Source organism: Lynx canadensis, chromosome C1, assembly GCF_007474595.2.
Source record: "Lynx canadensis isolate LIC74 chromosome C1, mLynCan4.pri.v2, whole genome shotgun sequence".
Classification (NCBI taxonomy): Eukaryota; Metazoa; Chordata; class Mammalia; order Carnivora; family Felidae; genus Lynx; species Lynx canadensis.
Genome location: NC_044310.1, coordinates 220,864,949 through 220,888,552, shown reverse-complemented (window position 1 = coordinate 220,888,552; position 23,604 = coordinate 220,864,949). Strand labels below are relative to the sequence as shown.

The 23,604-nt window shown below is 61.5% G+C and overlaps 1 protein-coding gene across 1 annotated transcript; it reads right to left on the bottom strand.

Moving 5' to 3' along the window:
- Positions 1-1,078: 1,078 nt before the first annotated feature.
- On the bottom strand, positions 1,079-15,150 carry GAL3ST2 (galactose-3-O-sulfotransferase 2). Its single transcript, XM_032594568.1, is given in 4 exon segments — positions 1,079-2,969; positions 3,829-4,093; positions 5,182-5,265; positions 15,119-15,150. Coding segments are annotated over 4 exon segments (1,200 nt in total). The 3' UTR covers positions 1,079-2,150.
- Between the last annotated feature and the right edge of the window lie 8,454 nt (positions 15,151-23,604).

Here is a 23,604-nt window from a genome sequence, read left to right as displayed (position 1 = left end):
CCTCACCCTCATTGCTATTTATTCCCTAACTGGACATTTGTGCCTCTTAATCCCTCCACCTGGTCACCCATCCTCCCCGACCCCATAATGTTTTAGTGAGACACCAGCAGGTTTTTAACAAAACATGGAGATTTTACATGAAAACCTGTATTTCCAGCTTCTCCTGAAAAATCAGCCCACAGCCGGCCATCACTGCCCCCCTGCCCCCACCCTGACCCCAGCATCATAAAGGCGTTGAAATCCCCCTCCCAAAGGGATTTTCTGCCTGGCTCTGTGCTCCCCACTTTTATTGGCTGCAGACCCAAGCATTTTAAATATCCCTTTTGAATGGATTTCCCGAGCAGATGGTTTTCTGTGTTTTTTTGTTACAGACCACATGCACTTTACCTTGTAATAAATACTCCCGAATTTCCTTCCAAAGAGACAGAACCAGTTTACATTCCTGCCAACCTCAAAGGCAAAAGCAAACCTCATTGAATTCCTACTATAACTTTGCGTTCTTGATGGGCGTGCTGAGAACAGACCACCTCCTGTGGTCCTGGCACCGGGGACAAGACGAGGCACGTCTGTCCTCACCCTGGACGGGCACGCTGGCCCAAGCCAACTGGTGGAGCCTGCCTGACGCCCAGGGCACCCAATTTGAGTCTGTCTTCAAATGGGGGTAATATTTTCGTTTCTTTGTGTGGCTATAGTTTCTTACCTATAAATCCCTCACTCTCCCTTCTGGGACTCTGTTACCCACGTGCTGCCTAACCTGCATCTGGTCTCCCTTCCGTTCCCCAGGACGTCCCTCCACGGTCCCCACCGCCCCTGGCTCTCTGCAGTGTCCGTTCTGGTCTTTACTGTCTCTGTGCAGTTTTGGGGAAGTCAGGTTTTCAGTTTCTGATATCCTGTTTTACTCTCAAAAATCTCTGCAATATGTCCTCTAATCTCACTGAAGTTTCATTATTCTTAAATTTCCCATTAAACTGATGTCCAAGGTAGTTGCTGCCCGTTCTGATGGCTGGGTGTCTCTGCGAAATGCTGACCCCCTGAAAAGTGCGGCCACGCCCCCTCCCCAGGTTGCCCCCCCCCCCCACTCCCGGCCAGGCAACTGGGGACTTCGGGCCGAGGACCCTGGCGTGGAGGGAAGAAGACCCCGGGCACCCGGCAGACAGGCCAGGCTGAGCCTCCAGGCTGAGCGTGTGAGAGCAGTTCTGGTTCCTGGCTGCCCCAGGCACCCCGCTTCTCTCAGGACACAGGGCATCCGGTTCCAGTGTGCACCCCACCCGAAGCACTGGGCCCCGGGGCAGCCAGGGATCCTGTCCTGCTAGGCAGGGGGTCCTCCGTCCCTCCCCATGCGTGGCAAACAGGGGTGCCTGGAAGCCGCCCCCCTCTGGCGCTGCATCCGAGGGGGTCTCCGGCACAAGGGAGGGTGCCACCAGCCGCGGGGGCTCCTCCGGCAGACACTCCGGGGGGCTGTCCCAACAGGGAGCTGCAGGACTAACCCCCCCCCCACCTTGTGCTCCGGCCAAACCATGCGTCTTATACACAGTTGGAACATTTCTCAACCTAAAGCCATTCTTCAGCTGGACAGAAACCTCATACAGCCAAAGAGATGGGAAGCTGAACATTCCAGACTCGCTGCCTCATACCAGTTTCCTGGGCCTGTTATCCAAGTGCCGCCTGTGGGTGCGGCACAAGTGTCTCTGTGACCGGCAAGTTCAGGGAGCCACTGTGGGCTCCCTCGGGGACCCGTGGCCCTGCTGCCCAAGCCCCTCTGGGTTCTCTGAGTTCCAGTTCTTCTGACGGTTCACGTGTCCAGTGGGTCCTTCCACCGGCCGTGCTGGCATGCGCTCTGATGGACCGCGTGTCCGTGTGTGTTCCTTCGTGGGACGGTGTACTGACGTCTAATTAAACATGTGAGCGTATTCTGTTGAACAGGTTCATGCCCTCAGACCAGGTGTCCCTACTGTCCGAGATCGGGGCCCTCACCGAAAAGGCCCCTCCAAGAGGATGGATCCCGGGTGGGCGCCTTCACAGGGGTCTTCACCCTAAAGAGGGGCTGCTGCGGGAGCTCCCCACCCCCGCCCCCGCATGAACTGGGGCCACGGCCTCCCCGCCATGGCAGGAGGGGGCTGCAGTCACGCGGGGGGCCCGACCCCGTCCCTCTATTCCTCCAGGAAGGGGATGTTCTTGGGGGGCTTCCCCGGGAACTGGCGGGCGTACAGGTGGGCCATGTACTGGAGCTCGGGCGTCACCATCCTCAGGCACATCTGCCGCGTCTGGTTGTCCAGGTCCCGCCGGAGGTTGTAGCCCATGATGTCGGCCACGCCCGACTGGTAGGGGCGCAGCCGGCGGTCGGTGATCTGCGACCCGTTCTTGGCCTCGCCGTCCTGCAGGCACCGCGCCGCGAGCTCCCGCCGCCGCGCCCGCAGCCGGGCCACCTCGGAGCGCAGGCGCCGCGGGCCCAGCTCGGCGCGCACGCGGGCCCACAGGGTGCGGTTGAAGTGCTCGTAGAGGCGCCAGTCGAGGGCGCACCAGCGCCGGGCGCGCGCGCGGGCCTCGGGCGACAGGCCGGCGACGCTGCGCGGGCTGCGCGAGTTGAGCGGGAAGGCCACCACGTCGTCCAGCCGCCAGCGCAGCAGGTGGCGCAGCAGCACCAGGGACTCGTCCAAGTGCTCGGCGATGAGCACCAGCTGGAAGCGCCGCTCCACGTCCGCGAGGCGCGCGCGCACGTACGCCTCGTCGGCCGGCGCGTCGTTGTCGAAGCCCAGGTCGAACCACATGCCGTTCCGGGCGGGGGCGTTGCGCAGGCCCGCGCCGCGGTGGTAGTAGGTGCGCGGCGAGGCCAGGAAGGCGTCCAGGCTGCCCGCCGCCCGGAAGGCGGGCACGTCTTTCCTGTAGTAGGCGAAGGCGGACTCCAGCTGGAAGACGGGGTTTCTGAGGATGGAGAAGTAGAAAGTGTCGTCGGGCATGACCTTCTGCACCTGTTTGGAGACATGACGGGAAGGGCTGGTGACTCCTGTGCCGGGCACCCGGGGCACCCGGGTGACTCCTGTGCGGGCACCTGCCCGCACCCTCCGCCGCCGTTGTCCAGAAGGATCCGAAAGACCTCGACGGGGGCCCTGCCCCCTCTCCTTGTCCCCCCCCCCCCCCGCTAAGCCTTCCGAAAGCAGGTCAGGGAAGCTGGCGGGAGGAAGTGACGACCTTTAAACGGAGATCTGAGGGGTGCCTGGGTGGCTCAGTGGGTTGGGCGTCCAACTTCGGCTCAGGCCATGATCTCATGGCTCCTGAGTTCGAGCCCCACGTCGGGCTCTGTGCTGACAGCTGGGAGCCTAGAACCTGCTTCCGATTCTGTGTCTCCCTGTCTCTCTGCCCCTCCCCTGCTCACACTCTGCCTTTCTCTCTCCCTCTCTCTCAAAGATAAACCTTAAGAAAAAAATTTTAAACACCCGGAGGAGGAGGAGCTGTGAAGAGTGCCCCCTCAAAAGGGGGCAGCATGTGCAAAGGTCCTGGGGAGGGAGAGGTCGGTGGGTTTGGGGACCAAGAGTGGGAGTCCAGAGACGCAGATGGAGAGGGCGGCAGGCCACGAGGGTGCCCGCATCCGACTCCAAAAGCAATTGCAGGCACCCGTCAGCAGGGGAGGGGAGCAAGGTGTGTGGCAGGTCTCGTCCGGCCCCGTGCGAGGCTCCGGCGAGGTCTGCACGCACGCACACTCAGAGCCTTAGTCTCTCCAGCGTCCAGGCCTCCCCCACCCCCCACCCCATGGTCACACCTCAAAGCCACAAAGTGCCTGGGGCTGCGTCTCACCCCCTGCACCTCTGCCCTCCTCCGCACGCCCCGCACCTCCGGCAGGTTGAACCTCAGGTGGTTGCACATGATGTTGAAATGCCGCTGCGGGCCGGGGGACTCCAGGCCCTCCACATAGCGCGCCAGGAAGAGCCAGGGGTAGCCCAGGTGAAAGCGAGAGCCGGCGGGTAGCGCCACCGACAGGTTGTGCGTCTCCGCGAAGCGGAAGAGGATGTTGAGCACCGTGCTGCTGGCGGTCTTGTGCGTCTTGAGGAACATGACGTTGATGACGGGTGGCCCCTCGGCCTGACCCCAGAGCAGGCTGGGGGGAGAGCATAGCCAATGTCAACCAGGGAGGGCCCACGGACCCCCCGCCCAGAGAGACCCCCAACCCCACAACCTGGAGACCCTCAGACCATCCACCACCGAGCTTTCCCTAACCCAAGATCCCCTAACCCACACTTTCCCTACGGTAACACCAAAACCTGTGCCCCCCCCACCCACCAGAGACCCCAACCCTGCAACCCCAGAGGGCCCACTGGCACGGGCCTGACTGCTCCCTAAGTGGCACATCATCTGTCCCCCCACATCCCAGTGCCCTGGCACCCTTTCTTTTGCCTCCCAACTTTCTGTTTGGTTCTCAGGGCACCCAGCATGGCTCTGGCCCTGCGGACTGGACACCACATCCAGCATTTCTTGGCTGACTCTTCATGCCTGGACCGGCCAGCCTGACTGCAGCGCCAGAGTGGACACTGGTGGCCTCTCTCGTGATCCCACGACAGCACCTCCCAGCTGTGACTCCAGCCTGGAGAGCGGGCACCTTCCGTGCCCGAGTGCGTGACCGGTAAGAATAACCCAGGATAGTGGGGGAGGGGGGCAGACGGGATCCAGAAGCTGTGCCAGCCCTGGGTACAATGGGGGGGCCAGCAGAGACCCGGGCAGCTTGGGTGCCCCTTGGGGAGATCCAACCAGAGGTGGTAGGGTCAGGGAGAAGAGGCCCGGAGCCACAAGACCTCCCAGTGGCCAGCCCTGGACCTGGGCGACCACCCCTGAGGACCTGGCTTCACAGAGGACAAACCACTGGCAGGCAGGGGAACAGGGGCCTGGCCGTCCCAGACCTACCGCGGGCCCTGGCCCTGCCTCCCAGCACCTGGTCACCCTCTGCACACAGCGGCTCTGCCCGACACCCAGGCCCGCCCCCGTCCTCCCCGAGCCCTCCCCAGAGGCTGGGCAGCTCACTGTCCACAGGAGACACTGGGAGGGCTCCAGAGGGCTATAGGATCCCTGAAAGGAATGGTCACCAGCCAGTGCTGGATGCCACCCAGAGGTGGACACCCTGGGGTCTCAGGCACGACTCTGGGGGGGGGGGGGGCAATGTCCGAACCATGGGGCACCCAACACAGAACTCACGGTTCGAACAGCCTGATGTCCCTGTGCAGGAAGCCAGCCAGCAGGAACACGATCAGGGCCAGAAGGAGAATGGCCTGGAAGCACCTGTGGGGCAGAGCGAGCCCTTCAGCCCCCCTCAGGGGCATGGGAGGGGCCGGCACCACCCCCTCCACCCCCCACCCCTGTCATCCGTGTATCAGCTCCTATCGAGTACCTACCTGCACCCACCCCATGGGGCCTCTGGGGTGGGGGCTGAGACCCAGGAAGGGCCTGAATCATCAAACTCTACCCCCTCTTGGCCCCGTACTGCACCCTTCTGCTGCTCAGAAGCCAGGAGAAGCTGGGGAGGGGGCAGCGAGAGGGGCCAGCTGATGAGCCCTCGGCAGGGATCCTTGGGACTCTGGCCTGCCGTAGACCCCTGAGCTCACACCCCCACGGGCGCATCAAGAGAGGGTCTGAGAGGTGGGACGTCCTGATTTTCCACCACTGGGGGAGGGGAGGGGCCCCACAAGAGAAGAGCGGCGTGGGATGGAGGAGAGAGAGAGCAGCGGGGCAGGGGCACGTTTGGAAGGTGGGGGGAGCAAATCTGTTGCATATGAAATGTCCTGGGACACCCAAGCAGAGATGCCAGCCCGTGGCTGGAAAAGGAGTCCGGAATTGCTGGGGCTGTGCCACACATCTGCACATCAGGATAAAAATGCCATGTAACTGGGGCGCCTGGGTGGCTCAGTCGGTTAAGTGGCCGACTTCGGCTCAGGTCATGATCTCGCGGTCCGTGAGTTCGAGCCCCGCATCGGACTCTGTGCTGACAACTCAGAGCCTGGAGCCTGTTTCAGATTCTGTGTCTCCCTCTCTCTGACCCTCCCCCATTCATGCTCTGTCTCTCTCGTCTCAAAAATAAATAAACGTTAAAAAAAAAATTTTTTTTTAAATAAAAAAAATAAAAAAAAAAAAAAATGCCATGTAACTTAGCGCCCCAGTCAGAAAACAATGGTGGATTCTCCTCACCAATCCAGAAGTCTGGAGAGGGGAGGCTGCTGCTTCTGGCAGACTTAGCCCCACCACATTGAGGATGTGGACATCTCTCCCTCTCCCGGCTTGTAGCCTCATGGTCACAATATGGCTGCCAAGCTCCAGACATCACATCAACATTTGGATCAGCAAGAAGGGAGAAGGGGCAGGGCCAGCCATGATAGAGGCAGACGCCTTCTTAAAGCCCTTAGCAAGATTCCACCTCCACCTTGTTGGCCAAAATTCAGTCACATGGTCACGTCCAGCTGCAAGGGGTTGCTGAGAAAGCATTACTCAGTGTTTACAGCCTCTGTAGTGGGGGGACAGGGAGAAGGTGGTGGGTGTCTATACGGCTATATTTCTGTAAATCTCTGGGAACGGTGGGCTGCAGCCTGGGCCCGAGCTGGGCTTGCCCTCGGAGGCAGACACATCTCTGGAGGAAATACAAGAGGCTGCCTCACACGTGACCTGGCTAGTGGCCCAGGACCCAGGTGGCCAGGCCAGCATCAAGGTGGCCCAGAGCCACCCGGAAGTCAGGCCTCTGTTCACCGCAGCACTCAGGTGACAGCACTTGACGTCAGGTTCTGCATACAGAATTCGCGACCCAGGTGGCCCCAGACACAGAGCTGCAGCCGGCCACCCGTAGGCATGCCGCAACGTGGCGGGAAAACCGTCTTCAGGGCCTCACCGGGCCCTGGTCTGCAGTTATGTTCCTGACATCAGACCGATAAATGCCCGTTCTGGTGCCTGTTAATGCTTTCAGCCCCTGTGCACTAAAACTGTCCATTTGCATCGAGGTATTTTCAGCCGCAGTTGATAGCGAGCTGTCCCGCTGTGTCCGCACAACCGAAAACAGCCTGGACCTCCTCACTCGACGGGGACGGCACCTTGCGGACAGGAGCTAAGGCAGGGAGAGGCCGGGGTCTCTCCTTCCACCCGAGACAGCCGGAGTCAGGGTCCTTTCAGAGCCACCAAGGGGGGCTGCAGCCTCTTCCGAGCTCTGCCCGTCACGCCCGGCCTGTGGCCCGGCCGTCTGATGGGAGACACACGTGGTTTAGTGGTGGTTGACTAGATTAGCTCCGTGCCCTGGCCTGTCGGGGAGAGGACCCCAGTGTCCCCTCCTGGGCTTTGCCAACGACAGCACAGAGCTTGGGACTCTGAACTCCAAGAGGGGTGAGCCGGGAGGAGCCGCCCAGCCCAGATCCTCAACTCCAGGACAGGCGGCTGCCTGGCCCCTGTCTGCAGACGTGGCCGGGAAGATTTCACAGCCGTCCTTCCAGGCTGTTCCCAGCTCCTCAGCCTTCCCCCAGAGTGCCCTCCCCACCCACCTGCTTCCCTGTACACAAGGGAGCTAGCTCCCCAGGCCTCCCCTTGGACAAGACCTGTGCTCAGAGGCTGAGCCGGGCTTGAAAGGAAAAAGACAGAGGGGGTCTCTTCCTGGAGCCTAACTGGGGGGCCTGAGTGTCCCCAACAGGTTGTGCCTGGGTCGGCAGACTGTCCCAGGGGCTCCCTGGAGGGGTAGCCGGTACCCAAAAGGCCTCTGAGCAGGGGAAGCGGAGGGCGTGGCGGTGGCCAGAGGGGGCGCGGGGGGAGGGGGCTCTGCCGTGTGGGCCCTCGGCCTTGAAGGAGGTCAGCTCACAGGTTATGAGGGAACTGGGTGCCACATCTGGACTCAAAGAGCTTAGCATCTGGAGAGCACATAGGGAGGAACTTCCTGCTCAGACTGGGGCTTTCACATAAGGCTCCACAGGGTACACAGGGATGTGACAAGCTGGGAACGGGGGCGGGGGGGGGGGCACTGCACTCCTCGGAGGAGAAGTGGCTATATCCACGCGTGGCCCACCAGTCAGGGCCCCCTGGCCCCGAGGCTGAAACAGGAGCAAAGAGGAGGCCCTCACCCCCACTCGGCAGTGGCCGGCACACCCCCATCCTGGGACAAAGGAGGTGACCAGATTTCTGCATCAAACACGCTCAAAGTTTAACATAATTCCCAGAAGAGAATCTTTAATAATAAGTCAATTCTAGAGTTCCAAGGGAAGCAAGTCATACAGTAATAGCCAGGGACATTCTAAGCAGTAATTATAAGGGACACGGGGTCTCCACTGCAAGGCATAGAAAACCACTCTCTCTGAAGCTCCTTGGTGTTAGTGCAGGACAGGAGCCCAGGGGAGGGGTGGGGGGTGAGGGAGCTTTCCAGGGAGGGGAGCAAGGGAGGCAGCGGTGGATGGCGTGAGCAGCTGGCTAGCCAGCTCTGGAAAAGGCTTATGCCAGATTTCCCTCACCCCACAGATGAGAATAAATTCCAAACGGGCGACATTTAAATGTGGCAGGTGTGGAGAGCCCAAGGCTGTCCCTCCCTCCCTGTCACTGGTGTCCTGACTGGCACCGCCTCGTGGGACCTCTGGATTAAAATGCACAGAGCCTTTGCCCAGCCAGGTTGTGACCAGCAATTCATCCTGTAGTCACCACGGATCCCCTTATCCCAGCACCCGACGCGCTCTACCCCGTGGTGTCCCCATGGGTCATCGCTGGTAGCCACTGGGCAGAGGGAAGTCACAAGCCTCGCCCAGGGCCCCACGCTAGGATGCAAAAGAGGCCTGTGACCCAGAGCTGCGTTAACCAGAGGGCCACGCTGTCCCCGCCCACAGAGCCATCACTGTGGCCCAGCCAGGGAACAGACAGGGAAGAAACACATCAGTGACCTCCCAGATGGAGAGGGGTGGGGACTCCAAGGGGAGGACACGGCCGGGGTCAAGAGCGGAGAGGTGCCCAGCGGAGCCCTCAGTGGACAGGGCAGAACTTGGGGGACACCAGAAGCCCAGGAAGGGAGATGGGGGGGGGCATTGGTGCAAGTTTGGAAAGAGGGACATCGTTACAACGCTGCCACGCCACGGGAAGCACCGTGTCCGTCCGTCCTCCGTCTGTATGTCCAAGGTCTGTACCCTTCAATCAGACGGTCAACCTGGACGCTCTCAACACATTCTGGCTGTTTCCATGACGTCGGTCCTGTGCCTCCCGTTGTATTTATTTTGATTTGCTAGTTTTTCTTGCCACTGGAAGTGAAACATTCGTCCAAGTCCCATTTCTGGGTGCTTATCACTAGAACATTCTTTGTACATTGTGGCTGTCACTTCCAGTCTCTCTCCCATGCTGCCCATTTACTGGGCGCCACTGTTTCATTCCAGAAGCCTGGTGCCCCTGGTGCTGCATCCGTGCTGGCTGGGACACAGGACACTCCAGCCCTGTCCTGCTCGCCTCCTGGCCTGGGCCTGGAGCCAGCCCCATCTCCAAGAAACCCTGGTCCCACTGGTAGGGACGGTCTTTAGGGACCATAATCTGGGGGCTGGGGTGCTCACTGCTCAGGGAAGGTCGTAGTTTCAGGGGCAACAGAGCTAGAACAGCACATGTCGAGGCAGAATCGCTCACGAGCTCACACTGACAGGTCCGCTGTGATTCAAGACTGCAGCTTTTTGAACAAACCTCCTCCTGCTGCCTCTCGCGTCCCCTTTCCCGCACAGGAGTGTGGTCTCACGGGAGACGGCCGAATTAGAGTAGCCCATCATTACTCGTTGGCTCCATCCACACTGCGCACACACCAGTGTTGACCATTTCTTGGCATACCCTGTCCCCTTCCCACAAAAGAAGCGACAAGCTTTCCCAGCTCTAGAAGGCCTCACTGTGGTCCCAGGGCTCCAGGGTCCTGGGGTTCCTGCACAGCAGTCATGCCATTTCTCCGGAACCCGTGAGGCCTTCCCGGGGGCGGGGGGGTTCCCCTCGTACCTGAGTGTGGATGAAGCCACAGTGGTTTTACAGCCCATATACACCCTAACTCCCACTGGGCAAGGCCCACACGGGATACTACCCAGGCTGGTCTCTACCCTCGCGATCTTACAGACCCCACTGTGCCGCCACATAAACTCCCTTCTGCAAACACGGTGTGTTTGCTGGTCCCTTGCAGAGGAGCTGAATGAAGCTCTGTCACACGCTGACCATCTGTTCGAAATTCTCCCCTTTGGCCTTGAGGCGACAAGAACTGGCCTGTTTCTCACAGCTGTCCGACTAGAACAAACAGTCCTCAGAGAAATCCGTGTGCTTCTCAAGAGAGGCTCTTCTTTTGCCAAAAGAACCTGTGGTCCAAACGCCCACGGGGGCCGCCGGGTCACGGTTCTGGAGCCGCCAGGGTGCCAGGTGGCCCACCCTCAGGGCCGCGGGTGGGCGGGATTTGCTGCCAAGCGCCAGATGGGGAGCCGGGAGCCCCTCTGTGGCCTGTGTGTCTGACACACAGACGTGCGTTCTCTACGGAGAGCCCAGTGGCTGCATGACGTTAAATGGGCGAATTGTTTGCTATGTGAATTACGTGCCAATAAAACTGTTTAAAGTGATAAAAAAAACCTATTTAAAAATATTTTCAAAGTGTTCAGATGCCAAAAAAAACTTTTTTGAAAGCCAGTAATTGTGGGAACAAATAAATATAGCTGGAAATGATTACCACGTGACAGTGCTCCCAAGTGCCTTTAGCTGAAAGGGGCTTCCTACATTCCCCCCCCACCCCCCCCAGTGCCTGCCGCTCAGGCACAAAGGTCTCTGTGGACCTCCCTTTCCTTGGGGGCTTGGCCTGGGCTGCTCATAGGACAACTCCCAGAGTCTCAAGCTTCCTGCCTCGGAATGCCTGGGGTGGGGCTCAGTGCCCAGCATCCAGGTGGTGGGCCTGCTTCCCGCGCCTCGGGAACATGAAAGGCTGGTGTCCCGTGGCATCCGAGGGGCCAGCAGGCTCTCGGTCAGGCTTTGCTCTTAGAGGCCACAGAGTCCCAGCAAGCGGTACCAGAACCCCTGCAGCAGAGGCCCGAGAGCCAGTGCCGTCTGCCAGACGTGGCCCTGGTCCAGTCCCGGGGGGCACCCGTGGGAGAGCTCAAGGCCCCAGGCCCCTGAGCCCCAGGTGGGTCTGCTCCCAGGTCCCTCAGGGAGAAGTCCCAGGCATGTGGGTAAGAACCAACACAAGACTCAAATCGTGGATAAAAACAGTATTGGCACATCCCACCTCCAGCTCAGGAGCTTCTGGTCTGGCGAGCTTGCTTACTATGAGGGAGACTCACAGGGGGGCTGACGGAAATGGGTTTTTTATATCCGGATTACTCGTTCCCACCCTCCCCCACACCCCTCCCCCACACCTACACACATACACACACCCACACACACCCACACACACCCACACCTGCTCTTCCAGCTGACCAGTTCCTTATAAACAGACACTCGCCTCAGTGGGACTGAAGAAGGACATAGAACCAAATGCCTGATGGTCATCCAGTAGTCAGCCAGTTTCGGCCAAAATCTAGAAAAAACAGGACTGACCCTAATCCGGGGAGCTGACTTTCAGCCCCACAGAATGCACAGGAGGCCCCGGGCTACACCCAGCCACCTGCCCGGCCACACTCTCTGTTCCATCTCGGTGGTCCCACGGCCCGAGGGAAGCAGGAGAACGGGCTGGACAGACCCAGCACCCTCCCCCCTCACCTGTACACACAACCGTCAAGTGTTACAAAGCCCTCCGTCTGTCCTCTGGGCCTCCGGACCCAATGGGCTTCCTTAGAACACATTCTCCCTCAGCCCATCTGGGGCTCCAACCCAGGGCTCGCATGTAGGATCCAAGGTTGTCACACAAAGCCGCCCCCCCTGCCAAATCCCTGCTCATGGTGCATCCGTCATCTTTCACCTGGCCTTCACTGAGCCCCTTGTACCACTGTAGGTACAAGGACAAGCTGAGGGCATCAGGTACAGTCGGAGCATCTCATCAGTGGGGGCCAAGGACAGGATGGGTGTTACTCAGGGCTCCCTGCCCACAGCCAAGCACTTGGCCTGAAAGGCCGGTCTCTGCTGCCCCTGGGAGCTGCATCAGCACAAGGCCAGGGGGGCAGGGCCACCCCAGGTCTCCTAGGTCGGCACAGCTTCCTCTGCTGAAGACACCATCAACGCCAGGGTGGGTAGAGCACAGAGCCATCCATCCAAAGAAGAACCAAGAAGAAACAGGGATGGGCTGCCAGACACCCAAACCCAACATCTCCCGAATAATATGGGCCACCCTCCACCCAAGGGCTTCTTCTAGAAGAAGAAAAGAAGGCCACATTGTAACCGTCCGCAAGACGTGACAGAGAAACATGGCCACAGATGGGACGGGATGGGACGGGACGGGTTAGGATGGGTTAGGATAGAGAGAGAGAGCAGGACTGAACAGATACAGAATAAAATAAGACAGATGTAGGGTAGAAAAGAACAAACTGAGTAGATTAAAATAAACATGGAGCAGGACAGACCAGACCAGAAAACACCTGAGGGTGTTGCCTGGGTTGTTTCGACACCTGTTTGCAGAGCGACGCATGAAGTGTGTCCTGGGCGCTGGTGCTGCACCTGGGTCACCGTCGCCATGGAGAGGTGGGCACTCGGCCCCTCCGCCTCAGCCGGGTGCTGTCCTGACTCCCTCCCTGGCGCGCTGAGGCCAAGGAGCCCCCGGGGAGCCCCTCCCCACGACGGCACGACCCCCGGCCCCTCCACACCCTGTCCATCGCCCGTTGACAAGGACGGCACACGCCCTGGCCCAGCAACCTTGCCGCAGCAGGGCCTGGTGCCCGAGCCGTCCTCAGCCTGAGTGTCCCAGCTCCTCACGCCCAGAGCCCATCGGGCCGGCCACTAGAACGCCGCTCCGTGACAGGCCATCCGGTCACACAGCCGGAGCCTCGCCCACCCTGGCCTGCACCTTCCCTCCTCGGGGGGGGGGGGGGGGGGGGGCGCGTGAAGGCCCCACCCCTGCTGCAGTACCCCCTCCCCAGGGACCCAGAGTCTGCCTTGGGGGCCCCGCAGGGGGCAAGACCCAGGAGCCCTGCTGCCTCAGTGGCCCAGGGCAGGCACTGCCCATCCCCACCAACAGAGGCGTGAGATCCTCCCAGGGTCCCGGGGGCGGGGGGGGGGGGGGGGAACGGGAGGAGCAGCGGGTGGGCAGGGCGTTCGCCTCCTGGTCCCTCCCGAGCTCCCAGGATGGCCTCCAGGGGAGAGGTGGCCTCCTGTGCTGGCCACCCGAGCCCGCATCCACTGGGGCACCGTGGAGGTGGTGGGGCCGCAGCCCTGCCCTCCAGGCCCCTGCAGGGTGGGTGACCACCAGGTGTGACCCTGGGAGGGCTGGCGGTCACCACCTTCACTGGAGAGGCCAATTGTGTCTCCCGGGTGGCTGCTCCAGAGGGCACCAGCGGCCCATAATGCTGGGAAAATACGAGACAATTCGCAAAGCACTCCCGGTTTGTCCCTCCCAGAAGTTTCTGTGGCTCTGAGAAGCCCTGGGGCAGACCTGGCCTGGCCCTCAAGGGGTGCCAGACCAGGACGCTGGGAGCCAAGCCACTCCCACGGCCAAGTGTAGGGAGGACACGACCCTCCTCCCAGCCCACCCTGCTCGGGACCAGGCCTGGAGGCCAGGACAGACAGCCCAGCAGGGCACCAGCCACAGAGGTCACGGTGGCCCCATCACAAAGCCGCACAGTCCCACACCAAACAGTGCCTTCTGGAAGGTGTGGGCCTGACTCACCCTGAGAACGGCATCTTCCAGCTGGTTTATTCCTGGCTCCACTAGTGGACTGGGAACCCGTGAGGGCCACCGTCCCCAGCCCTCCAGCAGGAGGCCACACCTGGCGGGGACACCTTGTCGTGGCCGGCAGCCAGCTCAGAGGACACCCACCCAGCGCTCGGTCGGGGTGACGGCTGCAGACAGGCCAGCACACGGACCACGTGGGGACAGACCGTAGGGCTCCACGACAGCTTTGGGGCATAAGCCAGGCTTTTCCCCAAAGCACCGGTGACTCCTAACAGAGCGAACCCCACCTGACCACACACTGGGGGCGGCACGCTCTAGACACGGTGAGGAGGTGCTGCACCCTCCCCCCGGGCTCCACTGACCCTCTCCATCCCCCCTTCGCGGCCACCACAAGTGGGCACCAGCAGACTATTCCCAGGTCCCCCTGCATCGTCCCCCTCACTCTCAGAACTGGCCCCAAGACCTGGAGCCACAGCCTCCTGCGAGGTCAACCCCCACAGGGTCACACAGCCCCCCTATGGGGACACACACACACACACACACACACACACCTCACAGGCAGGACCGGAGGCTCGGCACTCCAGGGGATACTCGATCCCCAGAAACAGAGCTGGGCCTCAAACCAGAAACACAGGTTTTCAGGAGCCTCCCCCCAGCAACCCTGAGGCAGGACCTGGAAGATCTGGGCTTTCACCCCAACAGCTGCCAGGCAGATTGTGCCACCTGGGGCCGGGGTCCCCGCTGGGGATGCCACCCAAGCCAGAGGGTGCCCCAAAGAGGAGGGTCTGTGCCTTAACCCATCACAGTCCACTCGCTGAGACCACAAGCCCCCCTGGAGGGGAAGATCGTGTCTCTGCTCCAGACGGCTCCTCCGACCACCAGGGCCCCTGGGCACCCGCTCAGTCAAGTTTGCCCAGGGTTATCCCCTCCCTGTGCCCAGGGCCACAGGGTACCTCCCCAGGCAAGCCTGCCTGGGACTGTCCCTCTGTCCCCAGGGCCATGGCTCAGTTTACCCGTCAACCAGCCAAGCCTGCTGGCCGAACAGAGAGGGGCCTCTGGACATGTGCACAATCCGAGGAAAGCAAACAAGTCGAAGGCTGTGAAGACAGTGAGCGAGCGTGTCCGAGTGACCCAGGCAGCCCCTTCCTCCCGGGGCTTTTGAGTGGACCCGTAAGCCTGGGACACCCAGCACAGCCGCTGCCCAAACCTGTGCCAGGACGGCCACCTGGAACCACAACACACTGCCCTGCTGTCCCACCAGGCGTCCTGCTCCGGGGGGCTCCCCCTGGGGCCCCTCGCCTTCCCTGTGCGCCAGAGGCCGGGCAGCCAGTGGGACCTGGGCTTGGCCTCCGGCTGATAGAGTGACGTCCCCACTTCATGCTTCCTCCTCAGGGTGGTGACCACATCCACCTCCACGGAGAGGGGGACACCCGGACCTTCCGTGTGTCAGCTGGCCCCTGGGGACCCGCTGTCCTCACCCGAGGAAAGAGTTGGTCATGCCCACGTCCGGGGCCCATGGGGAGAGCGCCCAGAGGCACTGGCGTTTCCCCAAAGCGTGTGGGATGAGACAGAGAACGAAAATGCAAAGCATTTCCAGACACACCCATCCCCCCTCCGAACCTGAACTGTCAAAAAAACACAACTCCCTCTGTTTATACAAAGGGAAACATAGCACTTACTACCCTGAGCCGGCAGGGCCGGGCGCCTGCACCTGAGGGGACCTTGCTCTAAGTGCCTCAGACCCTCCAGCGAGCACCCTAAAACATACATGCGGATATCTGGCCCTGGAGTGTCAGAGGCTCAGGCTGGAACTCCCCCAACGCCAGGAAGTTCCTGCTGCACACAGGGGCCTGGCCATGGGAGGTGGGGGACAAGGACAAAGCCAGGAGGTCCCAGACCCCCAGCAGCCGCCCACCCAGGCCTTCACTCCAGACACCAAACCGTCATCCCCTTGGCCCCGAGCCCCACGTCCCCACAGAGGCTGGGACCAGCGCCGGGCCTGGGAAGACAGGGAGGGGTCACTCACGGCCTGAAATGAAGTGTGAGTTCAGGGCAGTTATTCTTGAGAAATAGCCCCAAATATAGTGACTTCCTTCTAAAGACAAACACAGAACAGCTCATTTCTGCCAGGTCCCTGGAATATGCAGGGACTAGAGACGTGTTTTGTGTCTCTGTGCCGACCCCAGCGCACCCCAACTTACCTCTGCGTGCCACCTGGCGGGGACAGCATGCTGGCTGGGGCCAACGCGATGGCGGTGGGCAGGTGGCAGTCCAGGCGGAGGGAAGCCAACCCTTAGCCCCTGGGCACAGACACCGGGCAGGGTGCGGTACGTGCAGAGTATGAACTTGACTCCCACGGGAGCTGACCTGGCTCAGGTGCGAGGCCACGCCCTGCAGCCCAAGTCGGGAGAGCTTAAGCTTCAGTTCTCAGAAAGAACCGGACTTTCCCTGGGGCCCAGCTGGCGCAGGGAGCCTAGGGCTCCTTCCGTGGGCCTCCCCGCCAGGCCAGCCCCCCAGGGCTCCCACCTGCTCACCCGGCCCCATGCCCAGGAGCCCCTCGGCCCCGGGTCGCCAGGGAGCCATAGGCACCTTCAAGGGCCTCTGGACTCAGAGCTGAGAATGAAGTGGACAAGGTGAAGGCTGAGGGTCCGTGAACCCTCTCAGGATGGATCTGGGAAACAGGGGATCAAATTCAAGACCTGTTCTCCTCCTTCTACTCCTTCAAAGTTTGCTTTATACCAGGAGAAAGCCTAACTAGCTTTTACGTCTTGGGATGAAAACAACTTCAGAATGGGGACCTTGGAATGCAAGATAGAAATACTGGATTTTACCGCATGCAAATTTGTCTCTTTATCCAGGAAGTAAATAAATAAGCTTCAAAGACAAACAGACCAGGGGAAACGTCTGCAGTGCTCAACCGAGTGTTAAGTCCATAAGAAAAGGACAAAACCCCCATAACAGCACACGAGGTGGCGCTCCGTGGCTTGCTGGCCAGCGGGGGAGGGGCTGGGCATCGGAGCCAGGCCCGTGACCCACCTTCCCACACGGCCCCCTTTCTGTGACTGGTCCCCAGACACAATCTGGGGACTGAGTCCTGGTCCCCAGATTGGTCCGGGCTGGCCAGCGGCCTCCCTGCCCTGGCCGGTGGCTGGCATGGTGGGTGTGACAGGACAGAAATAACGTGGGTGGGCCGGGGGCCTGGAGGAGGAGAGGGGTGCCGTGGGCGGGGGCCGGGCTCAGGACACTCCCACGCCCCTGGTGCCCGCGGGAGTACCTCCCCACCATGCTCAGCGGTCACACAGGAACTCCCAGGGGCTGCAGCTCAGAGGGCAGGGAGTCTCACCCCCAGGACAGCCCTGGACTAAAGTGGGTGGGGAGGATGAGGCCAGTGTCCACCGTCCACGGGGCTCCAGGAGGACGCATCACGTGGGGGAGCGGGAGCCAAGCACCCAGTATGTCATTTCCACCAAGGGGGGCGGGGGGTGAAGCGAAAAAGGCAGAAGAAACACAGACAATATAGCCCTCCACTTCCAACTTGCTGATGTGTGTCAAACACCCCTGAAACTCGGCAGCTCCCCAGCAAGGGCTGTGCTAGAGCTCATGGGCCCCAGGGGCTGTCTGCCCACCCTGCTGCTTCGGGCGGGGGGTTTGTCCTGGGCCCCAGCAGGCTCTCTTCCAGGAGGACCCCAGGAGGCCAGGGCACACCTCACGCACCCCCCACCCCCATTGCAACCCAGCCCCTCCCATCCCACTGACCAGCGAAGCCATGTGGCCAAGCCCAAGGTCATTGGGAAGGGCGTGGGGCCACTGCAAAACCACAGCCCACGCAGGGAGTAGGAGTGATCAGTGGGACATCCTGTGCAACGCCCCCAGCCCCAGCCCAGGTGACAGATGTCACTGGATGGGGACAAGACAGCCCGTGACCCCCCCCCCCCCGTGGCCTCAGGGAGGGCCCCAGGCCCCGGACAGACTGTGGGCACTCCTCCCCTCAGCCCCCTCCCCACACCAGGGAGCCCAGGAAAAGGTATGCTCTGGTCACTGAGCCTGGTCCAGAGATGCCCAGCCGTCCCCCAGTGCAGGGTCTCCTCTGCTTCCCTGGGGTCACCCCTCCCCGGGCCCCCTGTCCAGGAAGAGCCACAGTGGGGCAGGTAAACCAGGCAAAGAGCCACGGCTACAGCTGCAGAGTGCCACTCATCCAAGCTGGCAGGGCCCCAGGCCCCCATCGGGGAAAGAAACTTTGTGGCTGCCTGAGGGCAGCTGTCTGTCCACTCGCAGATGGAAAGGCGCCCCAGCATGGACACAGGGCCAGGACACTCCAGCACAGGGGTGGGGGGTGCGAAGAGCCGCACATGGGAACATCTCAGTGCCCAGACCACTCTTCCCCACCTGCTGGGACCTTCAGGCTCTGTGAACAACATTTCTCTTCCTCCTGATCTACTGCTTCTGTAACCCTAAGCCTCACCAGCGCCCCGGGGGCACAGCGGCTGCCCCTCGCAAGGCCAGATTCTCTGACACTTGCTGATGAGGTCACTGTGCCAAGCCCCATGAGAAGCACCCTGAGTGACCAGAGAAACCATAAAGCTGCCAGTCCTAAAGACCTGGCCCAGCTGGCCCAGTGACTGGGACCGGGCTCCGGGCAGCTGGGCTCGGGCAGTGACTGGAGCAGTGACTGGGGCTGGGCTCCGGGTGGCAGAGCCCAGGGACACTGGATCCAGGGATGATACAGCTGGAGGCACTTGGAGTCTAAGCCACGAACCCCAGGAGGGCCCTGAGGGGTGCAGGGCAAGGCCTGCCCACCAGGGGCTGGGAGGCCACAGAGAGGGAGGGAAGCAAAGACTCAACAGGGGTGGGAGGAGAATGAAGGATGGGGGGCTGGCTGTCAGGTGCAGCTGAGCCGAGGAGGACAGGGCAAGGACTGGCCACGCCATCGGGAGGGTGAAGCGAAATCAACTCTGAGCTGCTGAGGTCAGCGGGGCTCTGGGAGAGGAGACGCCCTCGAGAGCTGCCACAGACAAGGCCACCTGGGGACACAGGGCAGGGAGGGGACAGCACCAGGGCACAACCCTGCCCCACAGCTGCATCAGGAGGCTGTGAACGCAGGAGAGCTGGCTGATCCTGGACCACGATCCCTTTCTTTGACCCTCTGAGGCCGAGGTCAGGTAGACCAGGAGGCCCCGAGCTAGGTGGTGGGCTTCCTGTCCAGCCCCCACAGAGGCCCCCTTGTGGGGCAGACGTCTCCCTGTGCCCTCTGCCCTGTGGCCGGGTGACCCCACAGGCAGGACTGAGGATGCCCAGTCTCAGAGTGGGGGGCCTGCCACCCCTCGCCTGCGAGGCAGCCCCCAGGCCCAGTGTCCATCCTGAGGAGGGGCCAGGACAGAGGAGCACCGTGTCACCCACCGAGGCTGTCCAGAGGCCCAGAGGGCCACACGGATGTGGGCCCCCAGAGATGCTCAGGCTGGCATCGCTGGCATCAGAGATGCTTGGCTAGACGGCACAGCCCGCTGCCTATCCAGCTGCCAGTGGGGCCCAGATGCCCCACTGCCTCCCTCCCCCGCTCACCTATGCCTGTAACCCAAGGTCATGACTCTGATGGCATGTGGTGGACAAATCCCCCACCTGGACACACCCTGCAGCCTCCACATCCCTCCCTCCAATGGGTCATGGGGGGCCTCCTTGCTTCACCTCTAAGGGGAACACTCCCTTTCCACCCCGCCGCCTAAACCTCGGACGTCGTCACCCGGAAGTCTGGGAGTCACGTCCACGATCCCTGCACTTACAGATGGTGGGGCCCAGGGCACCCCATCCAGTTGGGGTCCCAGCTCCAGGCAGAGTGGGCTGAGGTGGGAGGCTCAGGGCCCTTCACTGAACCACCCAGTTCGGACTCGGGCTGGGGGAGCAGAAGGGGACAAAGCAAGGGGACACTGCGGCAGTGATGGCCCCAGCCCCAGGGACCGGAGGAAGGAACCATGTGTGACGCATGGGGCCTGACCCAGGGCCCCTAGAGAGCAGCGTCTGTGGCTCCCGCCTACTCACAAAGAGGACTCAAGGGAAGGCTGGGAGTGGATTAGGGCCCCACATCCAGAGGGCCCGGAGGTTACCTCCAGGCTGCCTGGGCAGAGGACCCCTGCCCACCCTGCCCTGCAGGCCTGCTCCACGGCAGGAACCATCGTGCAGGGCTCCGCCTCCAGCAGCGTGGCCGTGGCCGTGGCTCCTGCTTCTGTGCTGAGCACGTGCTCTGGGAACTCGGGGAGATGGACGGACCACACCCTCTTTGCCAGCCCAGACAGGGGGCTCGGGGCCAGGACCTCGGCCTGCTGACCAGCCTCCTGCCAGTGTCCACGGAGCAGGCCCTCCGGGCCTGAGTCAGGAGCCTCTCCAGACCCGAGGGCAAGGGTATTGTCACCCAAGCACCCCCGCCGCCAGTTCTCTGCTTCTGAGGCCAGCCCTGCTGCCCGTCCACCTCAGACCCTCTGGAACCCATTTCCCTTGCCGGCCCACGGGCCCACGGCCACAGAACCCAGAAGGTGGCTCTGGGCACCGCACGTTCCGCCCAGAAACGGAGGGACACGGCCTGACTGGGCCACTGCTCCAAAGAACACCTATTTGCACAGCCACGGACCAGAGCCAGCAGGGAGGGGAGCCCGGAAACAGACTACCCAGATAGTTCCTTCTTAATGCACCCCTGCAGAGGAGCTATTCCAGAAACTTCGCCCTGACTCTGGCTGTCCCCCCAGGGCAGGCATCAGGATAAGCCCAATGCTCGCTGGAGGCCTCCCCCGAGGGCCATGGTCAGTGCAAGCCTGCCAGGGAGGTCCAGCCAGCATGTTCCTCCTCACCGCCCCGGGAGACAGGCTGTGTCCCCACCACCCACGTGGCCTTTGGGGCCTGAACCTTTGGCAGGACAAGACCCAGCCTGGTCTCCCCAGACCCCTGAGGTCCAAAGGACCTCAAAGCCTGGGATGGCTTGGCAGCAGCAGGGCTGGTGAGACTGGCCAAGTAGATCCCCTGTCCCTCTGGGGGTCAGGGAGGAGACGGGGCTGGACCTGGGACTGCGTCCAGGGTAAGCACTGTCCTCGTCAGAGGGTTGAGATCAGAGGTCAGGCATATTGTGCAACAGCCTGTCACCTCCTCCTCTGCACAGGGTCAGCATCCTGACGGACACGTGGGGGCCTGCGGGCCACATGGCCCCCAAACTCTTCATCTGAGCCCTTGGGGTCCACAGTCAGGAAGCCAGCTCTCCCCGAGGAGGGCTCTGCTCCCTGCAGGCCTGGGGAAGGCTGCCCAGACCCCGGCCACGTCCCTGGGGTTGAGGGGCAGGCGGCCCCCTGGCTCCCCACCATTCTGACAAGCAGCTCCCTGGGTGGAGACCCCCAGGCCCACTCCCTCCCTCCCTCACCCAGAAGCTCAGGCCCTTCCTGCTGCTCCCTGGGGCCCCTCCAGACGGGGCCCTTGGTGGCCATCAGCCATGAGCAGTGAGAGGTCCTGGTCCCTCTTGAATAACCACTTCTCTCGTTGCACCAGTGTAGAGGTTTTGAGGTGAAAATCACAAGCTTTTCCTAATCCAAATACAAAAGCCACCCCTCACCACCTCAGGCATGCTGGGAGATTATCCTCAGCAGGAACCCCACCTGCTGTGGCCGTCCCAGGAGGAGCCGTCCTGTCTGCAGACAGGCTTTGTGCTGCTGACACTCCCGACAGCCCGGCCTCCTGCCTCTTTTCACACAATGTTTAGTGTGACCACATCACCACGCGGGGCAGGACAGCGTGGAATCCACCGTGCCCTGCTGTGTACCCCACCGGCCTTCACGGTGGCCGGTGGCCGCCGGAGAGGTTGCTCCCCGCAGGCGTGAAGGCACGTGACCGGCTCCCCTGGGGTCTGGGGTCCTGTCCAGACAGCACAGGTCCTTGTCACCTTGAGACACATGTCATCCACCCAGGCGGGACAGGGCTTCATCACGTCCCTGCTGGGTGTGCGAAGATTCAGGAACCCGTCTGGCGGAGCACACATTTACCACCATAAACACGGGTTTGCACCAGCAAGCCCCCTGTCCCACGTCCCACTTTGCAGGCTGTGTTGTGTTCCGCGGACTCTAAGACACCATCAGCCTTAAGACAACACAGAGGAAAGCTGGAGGGGGCGTCCGTGAGACACGCCAGCCCCTACTGTCAGTCGAGAGGTGAACAGCATTGAGTGTCCCGTACCTGCTCTCTGAGCTCCCGGAGCGGGTGCCTGGCGGCCGGCGGGCACCAGGCCTCATGCTCGTCGTGCCCACCGCCACTGGGTAACACGGGCAGGAAATGCCTAGCACAGGCCTCTCTCCCGCAGCCCGGTCCCTGCCACCTCCCCCACCCAGGCTACCAGGCAAAGCAGCCCCAGCCTCCAGCCCAGAAACAGGGAGAAACGTGCCAGCTGCACACCTGGCTGCAGAGGGTCGAAGGCTGAGCCCAAGAACTGTGAGACCATGACCTGAGCAGGTCTACCAGCTGACCCCGGACGGGTGGGGACAGAGCAGGGCCAGCTCCGTCATGCCATCAAGCACCCGTGGGATCTGTCCTGTGTGGTGGAAGCCTCGGCTGCCCGTGGGCACCCAGCCAGGGGTGTGGGACGGTGGCCACGGCCGCAGGGTCAGGGCTGGCTCTTGGGGCTGGCAGGGCAGGAGGGGTAACTCGACAGTTGGAGTGGCCCAGGGCGCCAGGCCCGGTCAGGCACCAGAACCCAGGCGAGGCCACCGGTGCGGAAGGGAACTCTCGTCTTAAATCCTGGCAGGTGGGGCGCCTGGGGGGCTCAGTCGGTTACATGTCTGGCTCCTGGTTTCGGTTCAGGTCATGGTCTCATGGTTCGTGGGTTCAAGCCCCACATACGCTCTAAACTGAGAGTGGGGAGGCTGCCTGGGATTCTCTCCCTCCCTCTCTGCCTCTCCCCTGCTTTCTCAAAAATAAACTTAAATAAAAAATAAATACATAAGCCAATCAATCCTGGCAGAGAGCAGGTGGGAGCAGTTGGGGCAGAGGAGGTGGGCCACCCACCAGGAGTGTGTGCCCACATGTATGCATGTGTGCACCGTGTGTGCAGAGGCCTGTCTGTGGATTGTGAATTGTGAATTGTGCAGGGCGGGCCCCACAAGTGAACCATGGGGCCAAAGGTGCACCACTTCCCATTCTGACATCTGAGGGCCAGCTCATCCTCAGGGACAGGGAGGTTCCTCCTGCCACCTGCTCCCTATGACCCCCAGTCATTGGGCCACTTCTCAAAGCCCCACCCCTACACTAGCAGAAAACACCTAAAATCTTAAGCCTTTTCATATTTCGTGCATTATTTTTTTAATTTTTTGTAAGTGTTTTTATTTACTTTTGAGACAGAGAGAGAGCATGAACAGGGGAGGAGCAGAGAGAGAGGGAGACACAGAATCCGAAGCAGGCTCCAGGCTCTGAGCTGTCAGCACAGAGCCCGACACGGGGCTCGAACTCATGGACTATGAGATCATGACCTGAGCCAAAGTCGGACACCCAACCGACTGAGCCACCCAGGCGCCCCTTTCGTGCATTATTTTAATTCTCACAGTGAAGCCGCTTAGTCATACGACCATCCCTGAAAGTCATTTTGGAGCCACAAAGCCCTCACTGTATGTCACTAACATGAACTGATTCCGTCTGACAACTTAGGAAACCCACGTGAGGCCAAGCCCATGGGCCCAGGAGGCAGGGTCTTAGGTTACTCGGAGCGATGAGGACAGGGGAAGGGGTCAGGCCTGGGGTCACTCTGTCGGCCCCCATGTTCCAGCACTTAGGGAACAGGGCACACAGAGGCACCTCACCGCAGCCTTTATGAGATTATTTTCCAGTAAAAGAAACAAGGAGAG